Raw genomic sequence first — 12920 nt, 5'->3', positions numbered from 1 at the left:
TCGATTTCTTCTTATATATCTTTACTCTCTGCATTCACGAATTGCGTCCTGTAAAACGAGCAAGCGTGGCTGAGGCAGCGAAGCAGTGCAGTGCAAAACCTTCAAGATCTTCATGGAGAGGAAGAAGCTGAGCATAATGCTCATGGCGGCTCTGCTGCTGCTGCGAGCTGCCTCGGCGTGCACTGGAGATCACGACGAGGGCTGCAACTGCAAGGACTGCATCGTGAACCTGCTCGACTGCGACTGCCCCGGCTGCCGGTCGATCCTCCGGTGCCTCGCCGGCTGCCTGTGGAACGGAGTCCCGCAGAGCAAGTGCGTGAGCACCTGCGACTCGCCGGCCGGCAGCCGTCCCTGTCTCTCCGACTGCAAGAAATGCTTGAGCGTCTGCAAGTGCACGTGCGTACGTGGCCGTCATGTAAATTAATTAATTAATTAATTTTAGTTAATTGTAATGAAGATGATTAATGTATTTGCGCTAATTAAGCTTGTAGAGCCCAATACGAAAGTAATGGGCTTCAAGGTGACCATAGCCCAATTATGCTTATCAGCCCATTAAAAATGCACGTGATTCTCACGTGATATCGCCGAGAAGAAATTTTCCGATCGTTTTCTTGCGGTTCATCTAACGAAGTCCGACGAAATGGACGAGCGGCCGGTGAAGGGCGATAGCCAGGAAGACGATCTCGTTCTATCTCTACGCCGTCTGGAGATCTCCGATAACGCCAAGGGCTTCGTGGATCTTCTCTCCCAGCTCAGCTCCGCCACTACGCCTCTCACGGACGCCGATTTCCGCGCTCGCTTCGCCGAACTCGCCGCCCTCGGTGACAACCACTTCGTCGTCGTCGCGGAGGACCGGCGCAGCGGGAGAATAGTCGCCACTGGCAGCGTCTTCTTGGAGCGGAAGTTCCTCCGCGGCGGCGGGAAGGTCGGCCACATCGAGGACGTCGTCGTCGATTCCGCCTTCCGCGGACGGCACCTTGGGCAGCGGGTGGTAGGATTCCTTCGGGATTACGCCAAGGCTTCCGGTTGCTACAAGGTCATTCTCAATAACACGACGGATCTGAGGTCCTTCTACGAGAAGTGCGGTTTCACTGAGAAGAACATCCAGATGGCCTGCTACTTCTGATCGTAGAGTGTGTCCACGATCTACTACTTTCCGGTAATCCTCGATCTGTATGCTTTCCGATCGAAAGATTCCTACTCTCTTTTGCATGAACCGTTGCTTGCAGAATGCTTATTTGGAGTACTTTGAAGTCCCAAAGATGCAAAAAGCACTAAAATTTGAATGCTAGTCATGTGAACTGGGCTTGTTTAACTCATAAAGTCATGTTTTTGACTATGCCCTTATTGGATTTCATAAGGCCTTCACCATTTCCCAACAAGAGAGGCCATAACAAATGTGCAGGTTTTATGCTTTTTGTACTTTATTATATCATCAACTTCTCTGAGTTCAGTTGGTCCACTCCACTTGCCCATGTTAATGCATTCTATCACCTGGAACGAGAGTAGAACTAGTTAGATTGGTAGATTGCTGTGTTTTTATATACAACATTCAGTTTGCTTCTTACTGCATATCTTAGATGCATGACATCTGATTTAAGAGCTGCATTCTCATGACCTTCTTTGTCTGCACGCTTATTGACTTTGTATACTGGCCATGAGTATATTTGCAATTCCTATGTATCTATTCTTAACTTGCCTGGATTCAAGCTCAATTTCGGTATAGTGATTGAGTTGCTCTCTTGGTTATTGTGCTTTTTTAATGATTCAACTTTCTTTCCCTACAACTTGCCTCTCATATCAATTCTTTCATGCCATCACCTATAAAGTATATATCATCATTATCAACCTTTTTCATCCATTTTCATGAGGGTTTGGTACCAGAATTGCTGTTTTCTTAGGAAAAAATTGTCCCTCGAGAGGATAACCAGCCTCTTTAATTTGGCTGACAGCTCCACAAAATCTTTGTTTCAGAAGAGAAGCAGATCTAGCACCTAGTAAGTTACAAAATTCTTCAGAACATAAGAATTCTCTCTTTTTGACGGCCCATCGCCCCTCCTCGCCTGCTTTACAATCAGTTAACTTCTTTTTAAGGGAAGCCACTTCCGATTGTGAGGCTTCCGGTTGATTCTGTACTCCTTGAGATTTCCAGTTAGCTTCTTGTTGAAGTTTGTCAGGTTCATTTAACTTCTCTTGAAGATAAAGGAGTTGCTCTGAGTAATAAACGGCTTCACTTCTTGAGTTGCTGTTCTAGTTGAGTTAGAAGCTCCTTCTCACGGATTTGCATCTTGTTGTATTGCATCACTGATAATTTCCACATCTGAATGAAGCTAAACATTGCACAGATGCCAATAAGCTTAGCCTGTAATCTGCTTCTAGTTGATACCTATACTTCAACATTCATAAAAAGGTCAGATAATCATATATACACATTAAATAGGTAGATCACAAAAGAAATTAGTGGTTATCTAAATTCCAGATGGTAAATATCTACCGTGGATCTCATTCTCAAAAATTGTTTATGATTAGTTATAATTGAACAAAAGGATGGTGCTGACCTTGGTGAGGCACAAAGCCCTTTGATTAATTCCTGCCTTCCTAACTCATGCTAAGTTTATTCCCTAAACAATTTGATTGAACAAAATGAATGAAGACTGTGTTGTCACTTACCTTATGCAAGGGTGGAAAGGCTCAAATGAGATATATCTTGCCATGTGTTTTACTAGTCGTAATTTTGTGAAATGGCAGAGATACACTGCTAAATTACAGTGAAGATGATGGTTGGCTCTGCCTAGCATATCTTTCTAGTTTATGTTTTTAATAAATTGTTCATTTGGTGCAAGGTCGTGTTTCAGTCGTAGGGTAGGATATTCTTTTTGTCATTATGTTGAACCTCCCAGGATTCTTGACTGGAAATAAAAGAACAGAAATATTCAATCACGATAGAACAATTTATGGATTGAGATCATGTATAACTGGATATCTTGTTTTCAAACTCAATGATTTACGAAGCAAAGACAGGATCTGGATTAAGGAAACACTGTTATCAATGAACTGTCGAAGTTGGTTGTTGTCATTGCTTGTAGAAACACTGTTATTCCCATTTTTTATTTACAATATTTTTCTTAATAAATTTACATTTATTTTTGGGTATAATTAAAAAATGCTGATAAGTTTTTCTCTTTTTTTTTTTACTTGAAAAAAATTTCACAATTACACTTTTGGTTTTATTTTGCACTCTAAAGAAAATACTAAAGCATTCTTGCATTCTATAGGACAATTGTTCTTTTAAAAAAAACTGATTATTTACCATACTAGAAATGATATTTAAAAAACATATAATATATTTTGAATCATAAGATACAATATGTCCTTTTCTTTTGCACTCCACTGTTTTTCTTAGATTTTCTTTTATTCTTTTCTTCTTATTTTAGGAGGACTAAAAATGTATCCCGTAAAAAATAACTCAGCCGAGCATTAAAAATAGGGTATTGATGCTTTTCAGAACAATCATCCCGCTATACCCCGAGGACTTATCTTGTAATTTTCAAAGAAATACAATTGGACAATATGTAGTATTTTTTTAATAATTCAAATATCTAATTTTTGAAATAGTTTAATATCCAATTTTACAAAAAAAAATATCAATAGTAAATCGGAAATAATTCTCATCTTCTACCTGCATTCCCGTGCCTTTGACTCCGGAAATAACTTAAAAGTGTCTGAGCCTGGAAAAGTCAAGGAAAAAAAGAATAAAAATCATGTGTAAATAACAGTTGCTGCAGGCTCATATCTAGGAAGACTAATTTAAGCTGTTGTAAAACATCAACACAATTATACACAATTACTAATATGATTAACTACCAAGTAGCTACCGTAAAGCAAACATAATTTAAGCCTGGCTGGCTGAAATCATCAAGTAAGCCTATCTAGAAATCAGGAAAAGAAAGGGACTGACACACACAAAATAAAAAAAAATGATAAATCCCAGTCAGTCTCATGGACTCAATCCCTGGAGGTGGTCGGTTCGGTCCCACAGAAATTTCCCACCGACCACCATAGTAAATCAAGAAGCACATACGACGGCCAATCCAGATGCCCAGCATCCTTTGATTGCGTTCTCCATTTGGAAGAAAGGCACACAAAATAAGCTTCCATTTACAAAGGATTGTTGTGCCAATCAAAAAAAATTGAGGAAGGCCTAAGTTCTAATTGTACCGCAAGACAAAGGTAAAAAAATACCAAGCAGATACTCGAGCTGTGAACATATAAGTAGGTTAACTTGTGTGCAAATCAGGAACAAACAAGTAATCTTCGGTTGGATAATGAAATCCAACTAGGAATTTTGTAGGTAAAAGTTGAGCTATTGTTTATTCACAAACACAAATAAGAAGATCGAGTGTCAACCTTAACTTCCAACTATTCAAAACCAATGGATGAGTGGAATAATAAGGGCACAAAATACTAACAATGATTATATAGATTAAGCTAAAGGAAAATAGAAATGATAATACCTTTTCTTTGGCTCGTGGCGTGCCAGATTGTGATAATGTTACCAATGGGGGCACAGCACCTTCCTGCAGAACAATGCTACAATATCTGCTACTATTTGTGCATAGATGAAGCAAAGCTGAGGCAGCATTTTCTTTTCCCCTGGCAGATCCCAACTCAACAACCTCGACAAGCCCTGTGATGCCACCAGCTTGGCCAATGGCAGTTCTCCCTTCTGGTGTGGTAGCAAGGTTCGACAAAACAGCCACTGCCTTGTCAACCATACCAGCTGCTGGGTCCATCAGCTCAACTAAATACCTGACAGCTCCAGCCTGCACAATCCGTTCTTTATTCTCATGAAATATTGACAAATTGAACAATGCTGTTGCAGCATCTTTCTTTCCTCGAGGAGTCCCATTAGCTAACAATTCTACCAAAGGTGCAATAGCACCAGAGCGTCCAATCCTAACCTTATTTTCTTCAATTACTGAGAGGCTGTACAATGTTGCTGCTGCATTTGCTTTCGCTTCAGCATTACCTGTCTCAAGTACATGAATCAGCGGATCAATGGAATTAGCATTTCCAATGGCAATCTTATTGTTGTCATTAATTGACAAGTTTAGAAGAGCTGTTACAGCATTCTCTTGGGTCTGGGGATCTGTTGAATAAAGCAGTCCAACTAACAAACTTATAGCTCCACAGTTTGCAATCACAATCCTATTTTCCATGTTGTGCCTAGCAAGAAGGCGCAACTCTCCCGTAGCATTTCTCTGGATGTCGACAGAATCACTTTTCAAACCCTCAATTAACTTACGAATTTCAGATTCAACACCTGATAGATCAGACCTTGAATCCAAAGATTGAGAAGAGTGGATATGTGGTATTGATGACCGTCTCCGCATATTTTGACTTCTAGAACGAGCCTCAACAAATCCAAGTGGAAACTTAGGTTCTTGCTGTGGAGCAGAGGAAGCTTGGGAATCCTGTGCAAAATCCCCTGAAGCATCACTGCTATAATGGGTCAGATCGCTTGAAACCCATGAAACCAAGTTAGCATCTCCAGGTTGTTCGATATTATCATCAGTTAGATCCTGTTCTGATTGGCCGACAATTTGGCTGCCAGAACAAGCATTCCTCAGTTCCACATTAGACTCGTTGTTGGTTTCAGTAGCTTCTAATGACACTCCTGAATGGTTTGTCTCCAATCCATTGGCCATTTGCAAAGTTGCTACATTAGAGGAGGAACTATGCTGAGGGGATACATGTTTTTCACTAACACAAGTCTCCTGAGATGTCAAACCATTTGATGAATGTGCATCCTTATGTGAAGTTGCTTTCCCAGAAGATTCTGGAGCCCTTGGAATGTTAGTGTTGATAGCATGACTAGTATGAGAGACAATAAGATCATTAGTACTCACATCTGTAAGATTCAAGAATGAAGGAAGATTTGAACTCGTCGAATTCAGTGGATCAGGAAGCTTAATGTCATTTGATTCACACCAGTTTGCAATTAGTGCCTTAACAGTATAATTTGGAATCAAATTTGTATGTCCAAGTGTTTGATGTGTTCTAGGACAAACATTGATGCCCTGATCAAGCCATTTTCGTATGAAAGCCCGTTCATAAGTTTGACCAGAAGCCACAATGACTGGATCAGACATCAGATCTAGAGAAAGTGGGCAGCAGAAGTCAGCAGGAACAGACACACCATTGATAGTGTGCACCTGGTGGATCTTAGTATAGCAATCATGCATATAAGTGACAAGAGCAATGAAGCCATCGATATCCTCTATTTCAATCAGGGTATTGCTGCAGCCAAGCTTCACTTTGAGCTTCTCAAGTGTGACAACCTCCATCAGTAATTCTTCATTAGACAACAAGCTCAGAGAGTATGAAATCATATCTAAATACTCAGAACTAGAGGAACCATTGTCTGACTGATCCCTAATTGCTTTTTCAATGACAACAGATATTTGCTTCTCATCCATGCATTGAAGTTCCTGCACAGTACATAGATGTTATTGTGGATAAATACAACAAAAAAGGACAAAATCCAGAACTTAATATGTTCCAGAAAAAGCATTTGAAAACCACAAATTGTTTATTTTCTCCATTACCTTGATGCATTTTACAGCCATACTATCTATAGGAGATGGAAGCGCAGAAGTAACCAGTTGACAAATGTCATGCATAGAAGAATAAATCTTTGTCACAATGGTTTCCATCTGCAAAACCTGCAGTAAGCAAATGAGTAATGATTACAATTAAACTGTGATCTTGAAGAGCCTACCAGTTCCTGACAGGGAAACGCAAGTTTCTTATATCACTAAATGCAGTAAGAGTTCCAGTAGTTATATGACTACTATTGTGTTGGATGCTCCGAACGAGGTAACTCATCAAGAGGTTCTTTTAGGGTTAAGTATTATGGCTCAATTAAAGGGCCTTAGTCTCCAGAGAGGGTCCAATAAGTGAGATAAGGTGAATCTCTCGTGGTACAAAACTTGATTTCATCTCTAGATCTTGTAAGGATAGAGTATAATATTCTCTTAAATCTTATATTATATATATTTTTCCATCCATCATGCATGTATGACAAAGAGACCATACAACCACAGTGTGAAGTATGAAATGGATGATATCAAAGATAGAACACCAAATCTCATCAATCTAATAGTACATCTAGAAAGGAACCTGTCGTATCTGTGTGAGCCCATGCAACTTCATAAGTGTTACAGGGAAAAAAATAGGTTACATGCAGTCTGCTTTCCTATATATTATTAATCAATGAATAGTAGATCCATACATTAATGGCATTTCCATTTAGATTCATAACACTTCCCTTTCCCTTAAGTTGGTTCAGATATATTGTGGGAACTCACATTTGTTATAGATATACTAAATTCTGAGTTGGTGAGCAAGCCTACTAGCTAATGAGCTGATACATAAGATGGCAATCTATTGGATTATATTTTCTCTCTAACGAAGTGGTTATCGGTTTCTATGAATTTTGTTCTCTCATAAAACACTATAAAGGCCTATGTACGTCTTAGTTGTAATAGAGCTCCATTGGATTTATGAGAGCATGACCCATATTGACCCAAAAAAGCTGGATATGACTCACTACAATCTGCCCCATACTTGACCTGACTATAATAATCTGCCTCTTTCTCTTTCAGGAAATTAGATTACCTCCCAAAGATTACCTTCCCAAGAAACATGGTAACTTGTTGTGGATCTTTTATCTATAGGAGATTCGCCCAATCTATGTCAGTGTACCCCACAATTTGAAGATACAGACAATCATGAAATAACAGATCTTATTGGAGCATTCTTAAGGCAACATAGAATTCTCATGATTGTTTCTCGATGATCATGACATGAGATTCTAAAACATGACTGATCACATTGAATTAAATAAAATGCCAGATAAAGACTAGCTAGCTGAAAAATCTGGTTTAGTAGAGGAAAATTCCCCAAACATAAATCATTATATTTGAGTAGAGACGAGAGACAAAACTATAAAAAATTTCCTTGGAGAGACGAGAAGGGCCTTTTATTGAAAATAAAACCATTATGATAATAAGGAACCTCAGACCCTAACTATGTAGTGTACTGTAAGCATGTCATGCTGATTGTTAATAATTCTTGACAGCCTCATGAAACAAACAGAATTTCACTCAACAAATTTGCATCTAGATTTAACATGTTCAGGCGGACAGAGGTTAGCAAGGTTAGACAATGAAGCCGTTCCACTACTTTTTCTTCATCCTCTAGAATAGCATGATAGTTTCTTTTTTTTTTCCAGAGCCAACTAACAATCATCTAAACTAAGAGTTTACATTGTAGCTTTTTAGCAATCTCTAAACTGTGCGTATAAGTAACTAAATGAGGAAAAGTGACATTTGTATGAAATTTGCAATTTGTTTTCGCTATTAAAGATGCTTGATAATTGTTATTGTGAGCAAAAAAATTCACGAAGCATCTCAGCAAAATAATCCTGTTCAAAATCAATAAGAACCTTCCATTTTGATCAGCTAAGTTAAAAATAGAGATAAAAAGAATTATGGGTTTGCTTGAATAAAATTGTGGTAAAGTTCTTAGAACATAAATGCAATTCATTCCATAGAATAATCTTAAAGGGAAGATACTAGGTATAATAAACAAGTTGATCTACTTACAAAGTAAATTTTACTTGTCATTAGATGCCAACTCAGGACCAGTCCCCTTGCTTCATCAATTGCAGCATCAAGTTCAGCCAACGCTTTGACTAGTTGCACATCCAAAGATACCTCCGAAGCAACAAGTTCATTACATACTGGTTTAAAATTCTCAAGGATGTGGTTGATTTTTTGACAGTATCTCTGAACTAATTCAAGTTGTACATGGCCGCCGGAAGATACAAGACCAAACTCAGTCACACTATGTAGTAGTGCCTTCAATGATGATGGCTCCATTGTATCTACAAAAATGTGAAAGACAATAAGTATACTTCACAAGATTCAGAATCCTTCAGAGTTAAAACCATTCATGAATTTACATACAAAGACAATTAACTAAAACAACATTTAACATCGGCAATTTTAAATTTAGGTAGGCCATCCAAAATTTTTAGTTAACCAATCGATCAATTTTTTTTAATCATATATCAGTTATAAACCAAAGTGCCGACCCCACCTAGTAGAATAAGACTTGGTTGTTGTTGTTGTATCAGTTATAAACCAAAGTCTATGGCAGATTAACATCAATATTAAAGATGGAATAGAATCCAACAAAATGCAACTTATTAAACCCAAGTTAATAAATTACCTATGTTCTTGCTCAGTCAAATCACCGGTTTCTCTTCTGCCTTCCTCTCCTTCTTTATAACTTTGAAAAGAAAAAGAAATTAGTAGGTAATCATGATTTGTTATTAACTTTGCATGCATTCAGAGAAAGGAGAACAACTGTTTTGAGTACCTACTCATTATTAAAGAAGCTTAGTGTGAGGATATGTTTTAAATAGCATGGACCAAACCACAACTGCCTGCATGCCATCATTTTTTATGGCTAATTCAAGACATGGTCATCCTCAAGCAAAAAATGCTTCACAAACACAATTCTCGAAAGTAGCGCATAATAGAGAAGAAGCAAATGTGGCCATGGCACAAAAGAGTCCAATTATACGAAACATGGGAAGGAATTGTTTTTCTGGGTAAAAAAAAAAAGACTAGTATTAAAAAAGACTCCACATGAGTGGCTAACACCTGCACCTATTCATGAGTAGTTGCCACCAACACCCACTCGCAAAGGGGCATCGCCCATATCCCCACACGAATGGCGACCACCACTGCCAGCATGCCTTATGAATGGCCATTGTGTCCCCTCCCCCTTATGAGGAACCCCTGCCGACCTTCCAATAATCAAGCAACCATTGCCTTCACCCCTCCTCCCTCCACCCTTAGAAAAAAACAGTAGCACTAGTCAGTAGCCCTTCCAACCACATCAGCAGGCTGTCGGTCCTCCCTCGTGAGTAATTTATGTTTTGTGTGTATGACCCAATATCTCCCATCCCCAGCCTTAGTCTGAACATCAGCAAGTGGAACTACAGTGAGCTCTATCTTATAAGGGGAAACTCAAGGGTCAGTGTTGAGGTGAATGTTCATTTTACATTATTGAATAGCTCCCTCTTACTCAATGCATTTTGGGCAACGAATTGTGGAGCATGACAGTGGATGTCATTGGCGACCAAGCTGATTTCTGCTTGCAACCTTCATTTGAGGTGGACTCTCACCAGTTCAAAGGATAATCTTGTTAAGTTTGGAGACCAACCAAGAGAGTGATTCATCCACCATGATGAAGTTCTTACCTTAAATTGTGATGTGTAACTTAATCACTCATCTACCTCTGTTAAGCAATTTATTTTGTGAGATTTATAAGTTGAGCCTGAGGAAGGTAGACGAGTACATCTACTCTCCTAACTCCTAAGTACCTTAAGCGAGCATTAAGCTTAAGTTTAGCTCGTCTATATTACAGGATATCCTGCAAACATCTAAGATTTTTAACAAAAGGACGAAATAAAACAACCTCGATTCATCGATGATCCACGCGGACTCGACTGTGTCAAGCAACCACCGAAGAAAGATCAAGCACTAACCTCCTGTTCTGACAGTGGTCTGCACTGCATGAGCTGCTCGATCTGCTCGTCGAGGTTGCCATGGGAGCTAGGCGCCGCTGGGACCGCGTTTGCGCTCATTTCTTCTCCTCTCCGCCTCCAATCGGAACCCTAACAAGATCTCCTCGTCCCTTGCAAGTCCAACTCCCTCGCTCTTCCTCTGAAACAAATCTCCCTCGGCGAGAGACGGGCAGCAGGAAGAAATGGCTGCGGAAAAATCAAGGAGAAGAAAACCTTCGAACCTTTTCCCAACCTGAAATTCGCAGATTACCTTTTCACGATGCGTGGTAAATGACGGTGTCATTTACCCATTCGTCTCGATGGTTATTTATCCTGAATGCTAAACAGACGATATCCGAATAATGCCACTTTCACGGGTGACGTCATGGAGTCGGTTAAAATAACACGCCGACATTTAAATATATGAATTAATATATTTTTTGTTATTTAAAAACTAATTTATTTTAAAACATTTAATTATTTTTATTATTTTTTAATACCATATTAATTTAATTGTTTCAAAACATAATTAATCTTTTTTTTATAAAACATTGAAAATAGTCTAATGGTATGTATTATTGCATATGAGATACATGGACATGTATGTATTAAAATGTTTAGTAGTTTTCAAAATGTATTGCAATAGAATTGTTAGGAAAAAATGAACAAAATAAATATAAAAGATAATAAATTTAGAATAAACTATTAGTTTTCTATGTTGATCATAAATATTTTTTTTTCCTAATTTTATCTTAACTTTTTTAAGGCATTCACAACCCACACTTGTTATAACACCCTCTACTTCATTAAAAAACATGAGATATACTGCCACATACTCATTATAACAATATATTTCTTTCACTCACATTTTCTTTTAACATTAATACTAATTATTTATGGGTCCATCTGTCCACTCAATCATCTTAAAATTATATCATATTAAATAAATATATTTTAAAAATATTTTAAAATATTAAAATTATTATTATTACTATTAATCTTACTTTTAAAATAATAATTTTACTATTTAAAAAATAATATTAAAAATTTTATTCAATTTTAAAATAGTCATTAAAACTAACCATTTTAATAAATATAATTAAAAAATAAAAAAAATACATGTGGGGTGGGCTCAGTCTCCTAACTGACCCACCTCACTTTTAATTGAACGTGTTCAATTGAAGGGGTGTTATAATACCCCTCCACAATGTGTTTAATAGCAATGAGGTATTATAATACTCTGTTAGAGTATTCAATTGTGGATGCTTTTATAGTACATAACCAAGTAAATTAGGAGATGCAGGGATCAAATACAAATTCTATTATAGAGTCTATTTTGTGAGAAAATAAATAAATTTCTAAAGAGCATTGCATAATTAATTCTAACTTAATTTGGATATCAAAAATTAATTATCTTATGATTTTAGATTGGAGCATGTGAATGTGTGAGTTAGTATATCAAATAGTAGATTTAAAAAGTTTTTTAAAGTCAAATTTGATTTTGTTATCTTGATATATTGATTTATTTATACATTTTTTCATGCTCTGTTGCAAATTTTATACTGTATCCTATAAGAAGCATGAATTTTAGGGATAATTCATTAACTCTGATATTCATTATGTGTATCTTACATGTATGATTGTTTATTTTTAACTTTTCTTTATAATATTCATATATTTTAATTATCTATTATCCATTAAAATGACTATAATAAGGTACTATACAATACTTGATTAATAATAATAAAATAAAATAATATTTTTCAAAATATAAATGGAGACATAGTAAACTTATGATGATTTATTGATGTTCAGGGGAGCTCAAGTTGACAGTAAACTCTGATTTTTTTTTTTATATGCACTTATATTGTGTTTGATTATTTGTAACTTAAAGTGATTGTCAAAATATAAATATGGGAGATTATATTTATTGAATATAGGAATAATAATAATATGATAATATAATTTTTTTATATCAGATATCTAAATTTTATAATCTGATTGATCTTCCAACTCCCCATTCTATCTATTAAATAAATTTAAAAAGTATATTTTAATAAAAGGTGAAATTTGTTATTTTTGCGTGAAAATTAAATCTGATTATTTCAAAAATACATTCGTAGATTAATATATTAAACTTTGATGACGCATTTAAAGTGAGCATTATAATATTAGGAGAAAGTAACATTATCGATTGTCGTCAGTCAAACATTGTCCGGAATACCATTCAGGATAAACAATCATTCAGATTACTAGTTACACCTGGGACCACCAGTAT

The 12920-nt window shown here is 36.8% G+C and overlaps 2 protein-coding genes across 3 annotated transcripts; one reads left to right on the top strand and one right to left on the bottom strand.

Annotated features, from left to right (window-relative positions):
• The first annotated feature begins 622 nt into the window (after nt 1-622).
• LOC141822260 (glucosamine 6-phosphate N-acetyltransferase-like) lies at nt 623-1430 on the top strand. Its single transcript, XM_074709701.1, has one exon. The coding sequence runs from the start codon at nt 641-643 to the stop codon at nt 1124-1126; it is 486 nt and encodes a 161-aa protein (XP_074565802.1). The 5' UTR covers nt 623-640; the 3' UTR covers nt 1127-1430.
• A 573-nt stretch (nt 1431-2003) lies between these two features.
• LOC141822289 (U-box domain-containing protein 4-like) lies at nt 2004-10870 on the bottom strand. Of its 2 annotated transcripts, XM_074709730.1 has the most exons (7): nt 10625-10870; nt 9298-9357; nt 8670-8950; nt 6609-6725; nt 4515-6491; nt 3680-3728; nt 2004-2386 (listed from the first exon to the last, which is right to left on the bottom strand). In XM_074709730.1, the coding sequence occupies exons 3-7, from the start codon at nt 8943-8945 to the stop codon at nt 2376-2378; spliced, it is 2430 nt and encodes an 809-aa protein (XP_074565831.1). In that variant the 5' UTR covers nt 8946-8950; nt 9298-9357; nt 10625-10870; the 3' UTR covers nt 2004-2375. The 2 variants fall into 2 exon arrangements, with proteins under 2 accessions (XP_074565831.1, XP_074565830.1); XM_074709729.1 differs by lacking the exons at nt 2004-2386; nt 9298-9357 and having other exon boundaries at nt 3413-3728.
• Nucleotides 10871-12920: the final 2050 nt, after the last annotated feature.

The sequence above is a fragment of the Curcuma longa genome, chromosome 2 (assembly GCF_044706935.1).
Source record: "Curcuma longa cultivar G26 ecotype Majalengka, Jawa Barat chromosome 2, ITB_CL_G26_1.1, whole genome shotgun sequence".
In the NCBI taxonomy this organism is placed as follows: domain Eukaryota; kingdom Viridiplantae; phylum Streptophyta; class Magnoliopsida; order Zingiberales; family Zingiberaceae; genus Curcuma; species Curcuma longa.
Note: the sequence above shows the minus strand (reverse complement) of the source record. Positions and strands in the feature narration are given on the sequence as shown.

Bases quoted from the DNA above. Each gene is read 5' to 3' on its own strand.
- LOC141822260 (XM_074709701.1), top strand. From the start codon at position 641: ATGGACGAGCGGCCGGTGAAGGGCGATAGCCAGGAAGACGATCTCGTT.
- LOC141822289 (XM_074709730.1), bottom strand. From the start codon at position 8,945: ATGGAGCCATCATCATTGAAGGCACTACTACATAGTGTGACTGAGTTT. The intron at 6,726-8,669 runs GTAAGTAGATCA...TGCTTACTGCAG, and splicing joins TGACAAGTAAAATTTACTTT to GTTTTGCAGATGGAAACCAT. The intron at 3,729-4,514 runs GTATTATCATTT...TGACTTTTCCAG, and splicing joins CGCCACGAGCCAAAGAAAAG to GCTCAGACACTTTTAAGTTA.